General features: G+C 45.8%; 1 protein-coding gene across 1 annotated transcript; it reads left to right on the top strand.

Annotated features, from left to right (window-relative positions):
• Positions 1-3,379: 3,379 nt before the first annotated feature.
• LOC135819782 (uncharacterized) lies at positions 3,380-9,434 on the top strand. The gene is made up of 4 exons (XM_065333052.1): positions 3,380-4,096; positions 4,499-4,657; positions 8,204-8,429; positions 9,057-9,434. Exons 1-3 carry the CDS (start codon positions 3,968-3,970, stop codon positions 8,324-8,326), a joined length of 411 nt encoding a protein of 136 aa, XP_065189124.1. The 5' UTR covers positions 3,380-3,967; the 3' UTR covers positions 8,327-8,429; positions 9,057-9,434.
• Positions 9,435-10,253: the final 819 nt, after the last annotated feature.

The following is a 10,253-nucleotide window of genomic DNA, read 5'->3' as shown; positions in this document are numbered from 1 at the left end:
AACCCTTACCAAGCGGACGCTGCCTTCTACTCGAGCAGTTACGAGACTTGCGTGGGCGTGGGGGCTGGTAAAGATGCATGTACATGTAGGTGGAAACTCATTATCATGCGACTAGACAAGCAACAGTTTCATTCTCACTCGCGTATTGCATTATTGTGATTAGTGTTGTTCATACAGACAACTCAAAAGTCCCCATTCAGCGTTTCCATCAAAGATCATCAGATTCTACATGTATGCACGGAGAATAATCATTCTTCGTACGCAAGCAAATCATTCATCTCGTGTTGTGAATTGATAGAAAATGACCACCACAGGCTCTTTGCTTGTCTGAATTCTTTCACCTACGTGTACATGTACTTGTAAGTAATTCCTGCGTCACCACATACAGTGTACAATGTAAACAGACTTTTCTCGCCATCAAGAAATCTGGCAAGTTGACCCACACCGAGACTAAGAAGTAATATGTAATTGAAAAGAATATGATTGCCCAGTATAAGCACAACACGGCAGCGGTATTGACTACAGATGGAATTTGACTAATCATCATTGAAGGAGAAATGAAAGGCCAGACACAGAGAGTTACTTCGGGGCACAGCAGCAGCCATTGTGAGCATACATCTACAATGTATTTACTATTCACAATGTACAACATATTCGGCTTTGATACGAGGACATCCCACCATTCATGTCTCTTGGTAGAGGAACTGGCACGCTTGGCCCACGCAAAGAGACAGTTGAGTTCAACAAAGGTAATGCCTCTGCGAGCAGGTGCAGTCTTGGAGAATTCTCAATTTCTCACAACAAAAGATTGCCTGGGGACTTCGAAAGTCTTCCATTCGCTATAGGCAGTTGGTGATATGGCGATATTCGGCCCGGGTGGTGGCGGTGGTGGTATGTGTGTATGGGGGCAGCCTTAATTGAATGAATTTTGGGAAGGGTCCAATGGATAAATACACAGTTCGGTGAGTTAGTTGCTGAAACGCTTTGCACATGCACAAGTACACAAACAGCAGAGGCAAGGGATGGCTTACTCATACATGTATCTTCCCCACAGGTACACCTTCGAACAATAAATAATACATAATAAAAGTCCTAAAATAGAAATGAGGAAATAGATCGAACATAAAGGTAACAGACGACTCGACGAGAGAGAAGAGAGAGGAAATACAATGCAGAGGAAATTAAGGCAGAGAAAGAGAGAGATGGGGAAAACATGTCAAAGATGACCTCAAGCCCCTGAATGTGCCGATTCAGGAATGTCTCAATCTCGCCACCAACAAGCAACTCTGGCTTTGAAAGGTTCTGGAATTCAACTGCTTTTCGCACTTTCTTCATCTTGTATTGAGATTCTAGCCGCATGGTTAGACGAGAAAGCAGAAATGCCTGTGTCTGGTGACGTGAAATACATTGTAGAAACACATTAACACACAGCAGAATTTGGCGTGTTTCGGAGCATTACTAATGCATGTACATGTACATGTACATACATGTATTGTACATGTACTTACCCAGTCCTACAACATACTCGGCTATTTCTTGGTACATGTACAATCAGTCATGGGGGTGGCCTGGCGGGAGCGAAAAGTCCAAGTTTGTTGTGGTTCACAACATTATTGACTATTCCCTAGCCGGTTACAAAGTGGATGAGCGAATTTACTTTTCTAAAACATTCACTCTTTTATGTGTTCAACGTGTTTGTCTACAACTTGCAGCTGGTTGTTTTTGAGTTTTTAACACTTTAATCATTTTATCGCCTATGTTGAAGTGTTGACTTTTGCTTTCTTTCTCTATGGTACATTATAGTTATGGTTTTTTTTCAAATTCACAACATTCCCTGTACTATCCTGAAGAGAACGGAAAGAAAACGTTTGATAGAAAGGAAGTGTCTACTGAATTGTGGATTTGCGTCGTTGCATGCGAATACTGATTACGAAACTCTTTTATTTAGACAACTATAAAATTTATTGATTTTGCCCTTTCTCCCCAAACCTTTCCCCATTGTTACTACTCACCAGCCAGCACATGTACATGTACATGTACATGGACATGTACATACACATTTCTAGCACCTTTCCCTTCCTTTCTCCCGACACCTTTCACCATAGCTGCTACCCTCCACACTTACACACATTTCTGCAGAACCTTTTTCCCACATTCTTATCACTTTCCGCACCGCACAGCATACATGTACAATCATGGTATAATATAACCCCAACCGCGGAAGGTTGTACATGTAGTAAGGTCACTGTTTCCGAACACAGTGTCCTCCACCTTGTTTTCATGCTGTCAATCTAACAATATGTACAATCATGTACCTCGATATACATTATACATGTACATGTACATGTACATGCAAATTGATGCAATGACGTACATGTACATGTACCGGTATCTACTCTTTTCAGTTTTGTTGGCATGATTTGACTGTTTTCACCCTGAATTATTTGAAACGTTCGAGTTGAGGTACCCTGATGAATTGAATATACATGTACATGTACCCGTACACGTACTGTCGTGGACATGCAAACCTGGTCGCACGTCTAGCAGCCCCAAGGTGCTGGCCATGCAGCCGTAGGTAAGCAGTACACAGTGGTCGATCGCGTCCGATCAACATGCACTGCATGCAACGAGTTGCATGTACATGTACGTGTACGTAACGACTAACGTTCTGTACGTGCTGAGGGCGCCGGCCCCGGTTAATCGACTGGATTTCCATGTTCACGACAGTACAATTCACCTCTACTACAAGGAAATGTTCACGAGGGATGCACCTAGCGTGCAAAGAGTGCTCCAAAACGCGTGGTGGCAGAGCGTAGAAGAGTCTAAAAACACTAGCACCAGTAGCAACACTAACAGCCGACGGAAAGGCTCTATGGTTATAACCCACAGTTTCATGCACAACCCTCTGCAACCATCAGATGATTGCAGGGTTGTGGATGAAACTCCGAGTTACAACCACAGAGCCTTTCTGTTGGACTGTTGTGTACGCAACTTCACAAGTACAATCAGTTATGTTCTGGTACTGGTAGGCTGTGCACTCGAACGTCTCTTTCTCTTGAGACACGATCTACGAGCGCGCGATGCAGGCATCGTGTCTGGCATCATTGAACCTAATGACCCCAGCCGTGGAAGGGACGTTGCCAGCCGCGCATTCCACTCCAGTATGTGCACCCTGTTTCCCGCTGACCTCTAGGATGTGCTAGCTGACACGGGTGATCGTCAGCTTCACTGGTTTTATTTCCTGCGCCCGCCATCAGGTCGCAGAGGCAGCATGGCAACACATCCCGGTGAAGATTTCCTTCGCAGAGACCATCAACCTGAAAGCGAAGCGACGAAACAGCAACACTCATCAACATCAAATCATATGCGCCTGCCCCGAACTGTCGCTGACTGTGTCTGCTGGCATCAGACGCAACACCGCAAGGGACATCCTAGCACCTCTGCTAGGCTGAAGACGTCCCTCAGCACTCGGCACACACGACGTGAAAATTAATGATGTGAAGCAACACAGTCGACACACACAGTGCCACACGCATCCTACCTCACTCAGATCATATTCACTGACTGTCGTCTCGAATGATATGTAGGGTCTGCAACAAGAAACCTGAACCTAGTTCGTGACTGTGCAAGAAAGGAGAGTTGAACGCTGCAGTGCAGTGTTGGATTGTGTGTGATGCAGACCCAGAGATCTGAAAACTCCGAACATTTTTAGGAACCATTGCGCATACTTACTGAACCACCTGTGAGTGTGATTTCTCGAAACGAAAGACGTCTTCACTTCATGGGGATCTGCTGGTAGGACATTTGTCGTGTTCAACTCAAAGGCACATTTTTACAACTTGGTGCAGCCAACATTGTAAACGGGACGATCTGAGTCTACCGCAAGCCTTCTTGACCAGCGGTCGTCCAAAAACGATCGTCCCGACCTGCGATCTGCTCACGTCGTTATACACCCTGAATTGACAGCATGGCAATGGATGGCGCGGGAGGCGCGGGTATGTTTCGCTGGCTTCCCGATTCTGGACCCGACCTACCCATTCCGCACACGGGTGTTGTGGACGGGATATTCCGTGACACCCAGTCCATTGAGCGCAATGTAAGTTGATCTACATCTTAGCATTAATTTTATACTCAGTCCTCGTTCAATGTACGAATCACGGAGTACATGTATGTCTAACCGAAACACACACAGAAAAGAAAGGTGAACCCAGGTCCTCCCTCATTCCAGAATTCCAACACGTGCCCCCCTCCCCCCCATAAAAGTAATAAATACATAAACAACTTTCACAACAAGGAAACTGTTGATTGACAATCACAGTCTTTGCGACCAAGCATCACCTCCTATGGCGAAGGTCCCTGGTTCACATCCACATGGTATCAGTCAATTTTGTTCTTGGGTCTTTTTTTCCTTTCGAACTACTAGTACCTGAAGCTAATGAATGTGTCTAACTGTTAAAGTGTAATTGCTTTTCTGCATGTGTTCTGTTTCTGTTTGAAGCCACCATTTACCTTACAATACCTCCTGGCCCAGGAGCAGAAGTTGGCAGAACGAAGCGGTGGCGGCATATATCGGCTTGGTAGATGTACTCAGATGGTAGTTGTCAGTGATCATGGACTGCTGAAGGAGCTACTGACCCTGCCGTACCCATCATCTACTGTAAGTTCCCTGCGTGGAACAGCCAGCTGTTGCAATGATGCAATTTATCGTTCTGTTGAGCTTAGGGCTTAGAACATTCTCGTTGGAGCTTTTTCAAGGACGCGGTGCCGTCCCCCGCAAGCGGCCCTCATTCCGAGATGTGGTGAACAGTTCGCATGTGAAAACGCAGTGAAAAGTACAAATATACGAAACGTGACAGGTTCATCTCCACCAGCGCTTGGAGCAATTCTGAAGCATGTTCTTTTTCTCCCTAGACATAGACATGGAAGGGCTTCCGGGCAGCTGCACTTACTCAACACGAATGTCGGACATGAAATTGAGCGCCATCCTAGTGCTTTTTTCACTTCCATGTGTCCATTCCCAAACAAACTGAACGTGAGCTGGGCTTCACCTGTTCAACCGCGATCCACAAAATTCTCGCACATCATCCCGAAACGGGACCATTGGTCTCACCTTCAAAAAGCTCTGTGCATAGTTGGTTCAACTTTGAAAAATGGGTCAACTATTAGCTTCCCCTTCTTACTCCCCTACCACCCCTACTTCTTTTTTTTTAGGAAGAACCCTTCTAAAAACTCAGCACAGCTTAGAAATTTCATGAAATGTTCATTTTCCCAACTAAGGTTCAACACGTACAGTCAACTTCGCTTATAACGACACTCGGCGGGGCATCAAAAACGTGTCCTTATTCGCGAAGTGTCGTTATACCCGAAGTCTCATTATATGTATTACAGTGGGATGGGACTTTGCTCTGGGCATGGAAATTCTGTCGTTATTCGCGAATTGTCGTTATATCCGGAGTTGTTATTAGCGAAGTTGACTGTACTGGATGATGCCCTCCTGGATGAAAATTTGAAGAAATTTGTTTTGCATAGTGCTGGCAGGCACAGTGGGTTGGTCAAAGACCATGATTGAAATACGAGAGGTACCTGATTCAAGTCCTGCCTGGGAGTGGTTTTTCCAGCCGTGCTGCTACCCACAGTGAACTGGGAACTTGTGGCCAGGCAGAAGGGGTACATGGATGCGGCTAATGGGGTTTATTCTCGGCACTCGTGCCAGTGGTTGTGAGACTTATCCCCTCAACCCCACCGTTAGGCGCTGCATCTGCCGCTAGGGATTACCGGGTGTTAGCGGCCGTCGTCAGTTCCCTTCGGGAACGGACACGATAATTTACATTTTTCTTATAGTGTAGCCAAAGACTGTTTGTGTGCTACGGGTTGGGCAATAGATGACAAGGCTACAGTGGAGTGTAAATAAATTAAAAAAAGGTCTAAAAATTAAATTCGTCACGAGCGATAATACAACCAAAGAACTATACAGCCGAAGAACTAGCCCATAGATCACTCAATCATGACTGTGTTCTTTACTGTTAAGCAATGCTCGCAGAATCCTTGGGCAGCTGAAAAAGAATGGAGAAGATTTGTTCATGTGTTTGGACTTCACTTTTGAAAAACCGCCATTGGTACATTACATTATAGGCTGTCCTGTCGTACACATACTCATGAGCTCATAATACTTCTTCCGTTAACAAAAACTTTATGATGGATTTTTGAGGGACTGGGTTGCGCAAAAACGGCCTTCCCTAGCAAGCCATAAAAGAGGTACGATGCAAGGAAAGCGACCTTTCACGACAAGCCCAACGGAATCGATTGTTGCGCTGTGGCAACATAGGTGATGACAGTCATGGCGAGCGAAGCTGAATTAACACTTCTCCGAGGGGATAATGCGCTGCATGCTTGGCCTCTCGACTACTCTAACACTGAGTTTGAGAGTGATAGAGAGCGATGGAACGGAGCAGCGAGCCTACACAATGAGCGAGGAAACAAGCAACTGCTCCGATCGCACGGCGCAATGAAATAATTCTGAATTCAAGTTCTTGTTCAGCCTGCGCAAAGCCCAGATTCGAATGCTCATGACCATGCTTTCTTTCAGAAGTATGCAATCCAACACGAGTCTCGTGGCTAAGGAATGTCGACTGGACTTGCCAGCCGCTGCCGTTCAATGCTGGCAGCGGTATCCATCAGGGAAATTAGAATCAGTTTGGTGGTGCCTTTACTCTCGCGTTTTGCGGAGTTCTGGAGAGTGGAAATGAAACCAGGAGTCGTAAAATATTTTTACATTTTCACGACTCCCTGGTGGAAACGAGTAATCACCACCGCAGCGGATCAAGCAGCTTAAAAGCCAACTTGAACGACGGCAATAACACCAAAGTTCAGCGGAGTGTGATCAAAGAAGCCGAGGAAAAGCTGAAACTAGCTGAACAACGACTCGAGAGAGATGACGGCTCTGCTTATTCTGGCAACAGTTTCTCTTGTAAAGACACTGAACTACCTGGGCTGAACTACCTTCATCCAAATGAAAAGGCGACGAGGAGAGTACCTTCATCCAGTGATTTTTATTTACAAAAAACACACACACCTTTTGACGGCACAAAGCAACAAGGCAGCGATGAGACATATGGAATGGCAGGAGTGGGGGGGGGGGGAGGCAGGGGCAGCTTGACCGACCGTAGGGTCTCGGCTTCATTGCACCCCAAACAAAAACAAAGGATTACAGAAAATACGCGGTGGGGGGGGGGGGGTAGATAACTGATTTGCAGTCGATACAAACTGTTCTTGACCTGTTCTAAGCGTTTTCATATCCATCAAAATCCATCACGATGTTTTGTTAACGGGGGAAGTATATTATGTTGTCCTATCTCTCTATCTCTGGCTGTATGTCTGTCTGCCTGCCTGCCTGCCTGTCTGTCTGTCTGTCTGTCTGCCCGCCCGCCCGCCCGACCGTCCGACCGCCCGCCCGCCCGACCATCCGCCCGCCTGCCCGCCCGCCTGTCTGCCTGTCTGTCTGTCTGTCTCTCTATCTCCCTCGTTTTCTCTCTCTATCTCTCTCTCTTTGTCTCTCACATACATACACACACTCTCTCTCTTTCTCTCTCTCTTTTCTCTCTCTCTAAATCAATGTTTATGCACGTAACTCGCAGTGGTAGAACAGAAAATGAGAGAGCTTGCAAGCTCAGGGCCCTACGCTATGCTTTTTTGCCTTGATGACCGGGACAAAAAATGCATAGGGATGTTATAAATTTTTCAATTCTCCTATTTTTTCAGGCATAACCTGGGATTCGAACCCGCACAATCGCCCTACTTGTACATTCATTCCCCGATACACTTCGCATTCATACCCATTCTTCCAAGTTGCTTCACATTAAGATCTTGCGTTTGAAAGCCCTATTTGAATATTGTGGCCAGCTGTTTGTGGCCAGCTGTGTTTGATGGCATGGTTCGGTACGGGACAGATACGGGAGCCAGCAAATATTGTGGCCAGCTGTTTGTGGCCAGCTGTGTTTGATGGTACGGTGAGGTACGGGACAGATACAGGATAGCGCCAGGCGTGACACAAACAAACAAACAAATAAACAAACAAATAAATAAATACCGAATTAAAGCTGTGTGGACCCTGGCTAATGCCAGACGTTACTGAAGTAACGTCTTCTGCATAGCTACGGGAATAAATATATAATTTGTTTGGCTTGTGAACTCATATGCTCTTCAGGTTGTCAAGACCACCGACTTCAACATGTCGTCTCAACAGTGGAATGCCCGAGTTCTGGCCGAGAGCAGTCAACTACCGCCATGCCAATTCCTCAACGGACTACACCATCGGGTCCTGAGGTAAGAGCTGCAGAGTGCACTGAAGCTGTCCACTGAAGCTGAACAGGACAAGAACCTGGAAGCAGCCATGACAGCAATACACGAGGTCTTCCAAAGCGATCTGGCAGGTTGGTGTTCCTTTAATTTGCCGTGGACTTGCAGGGGCGTAGCTAGCTGATCTGTCCTGTGGTCACCCTATACTGGAGTATAATTATGTTGTGTGGTGACCATGTACCTTATGGTTGCCAGCTTTACCCTTTCACTATGTTCAGTCAACTTCGCTAATAACGACTGCGGGTATAACGACACCTCGCGAATAACGACGGAATTTCCATGCCCACCGCAAAGTCCCATCTAACTGTAATGCATAATTATAATGAGACTTCAGATGTAAAGACACTTCGCAAATAAGGACACTTTTCTGATGCCCCGCCGAGTGTCGTTATAGGCAAAGTTGACTGTAGTACCCATGCCAGCCATTTGCAGGTGTGGTGACCATAGATGCAGCTAATGAGTTTCTCCCCCTTGTCGGCCATTGGTTATGAGCTTAACCACCTCACCCTTGCCGTTAGGCGTTGCATCTGCCACCCTGGTATCACAGGCATGGTGGTGGCCTGGCACAAGCGAAAGTTCCTAAGCTGGTTGTGTTTCTCAATACAATTGTATAGCCGGTTGTAATGTGGACTTTTTAACTTTACTTTTTTTACATATTTTCTTCATGATGCCTCTGCCTGTTTGTCATTATGATATCTTAGGTAAGCCGCTAAAGGACGTCATATTCACCGTCTCTGTTGGCATCTTGAAGAAGCTCTACGTAGGGGATGGTGCGAGTAACCTTGATGATGTCACAGCGGAACTGTGCGATAAGTTTAACACATTTCTCAGCATCCTTCACTACCTTTCACTTCCACCGTTCATGGTTTATCTACAGAGTTGTTTGCTTTTTCCCTACATAGTTAGATTGTTAACCCTGTGAATGGGCACGGGCGGGCTAGAGAATTTAATGGGCGAAGTGTATACATGTACATGTGCATGCAAAACATTGCGCAGCAAAGAGACTGGAATGAGTGTTGAGACTGAACCGTTGAAGGGAGAATTTCAAAAGTGAGTTGCAGAAGTTCATTGTACATGTACATGTACATGTACATTGCTTTTGCGGTGCTCTCGGGGCACGTACAGTACATGTACATGTACATGATTGTGCATGTACATGTACATTGTACACTGCATTTTCATTTGGCTTTTCACTCTGTCCTATGTGATGGGTGAGTTCCTCGAAACCCTGTGTGATGAGCAGCGAACGGCGCGATCTTGCAGGTTGGCGGAGTGGACGCAGTTCGGCATTCTTCCCATGTGCTACAATCGCCTGCGGATAGAGGCAATGAAATACAATTCCGTGAGCATGAAACACTGGCACCAATGTTGGTAGCAGCCACCTTCCACAAGTTATGGACGAAGTCGCAACACTTCAGTTCGAAATCTTCAAAGTCAGTCAATAGTTTGGAACGATACTGACGAAACAAAGTTTGCCGTTATTGCTAAACCCAATAAATACACAACCGCAAATTGTCGCTCCAAGCAATGTTGAAGTCAGTCCCGATATTCTTTGGACAAATGGGATTGAAGTTTTAATTTCTTCCAAAGTTGAAGGGAATTGAATGGGGAAGGTTCTGTAGAAAGCATTTACTAGCGCAATGGGACTCGAAGGCCAACTATGGATCAGCACTTACATCTAGGCTTTCCCTAAATCGGCCGGCCAAAAAATCGCCCAAAACGAGACTTATCGAAAAATCGCTAAGGTTTCGCCGATTTTGGAGGGTTCCTTTGAGAATCGCCGAAAATCTACCAAATCTTCCAACATTTCACCAATTTTGAAGCCAATAATGCCAACAATTCTTTTAGCCGATTTTCCACTATACTAATACCCCAATTTTGCACCCGAGTATCGAACA

The sequence above is a fragment of the Sycon ciliatum genome, chromosome 6, assembly GCF_964019385.1.
Source record: "Sycon ciliatum chromosome 6, ocSycCili1.1, whole genome shotgun sequence".
NCBI classification, from domain to species: Eukaryota; Metazoa; Porifera; class Calcarea; order Leucosolenida; family Sycettidae; genus Sycon; species Sycon ciliatum.
The sequence above is the reverse complement of the archived record's forward strand: the minus strand, read 5'-3'. Positions and strand labels throughout refer to the sequence as shown.

Excerpts from the sequence above, each read along its gene's own strand:
- LOC135819782 (XM_065333052.1), top strand. The coding sequence starts at position 3,968 with ATGGCAATGGATGGCGCGGGAGGCGCGGGTATGTTTCGCTGGCTTCCC. Across the intron at positions 4,097-4,498 it reads CCCAGTCCATTGAGCGCAAT|CCACCATTTACCTTACAATA; the intron begins GTAAGTTGATCT and ends TTCTGTTTGAAG. Across the intron at positions 4,658-8,203 it reads TGCCGTACCCATCATCTACT|GTTGTCAAGACCACCGACTT; the intron begins GTAAGTTCCCTG and ends TATGCTCTTCAG.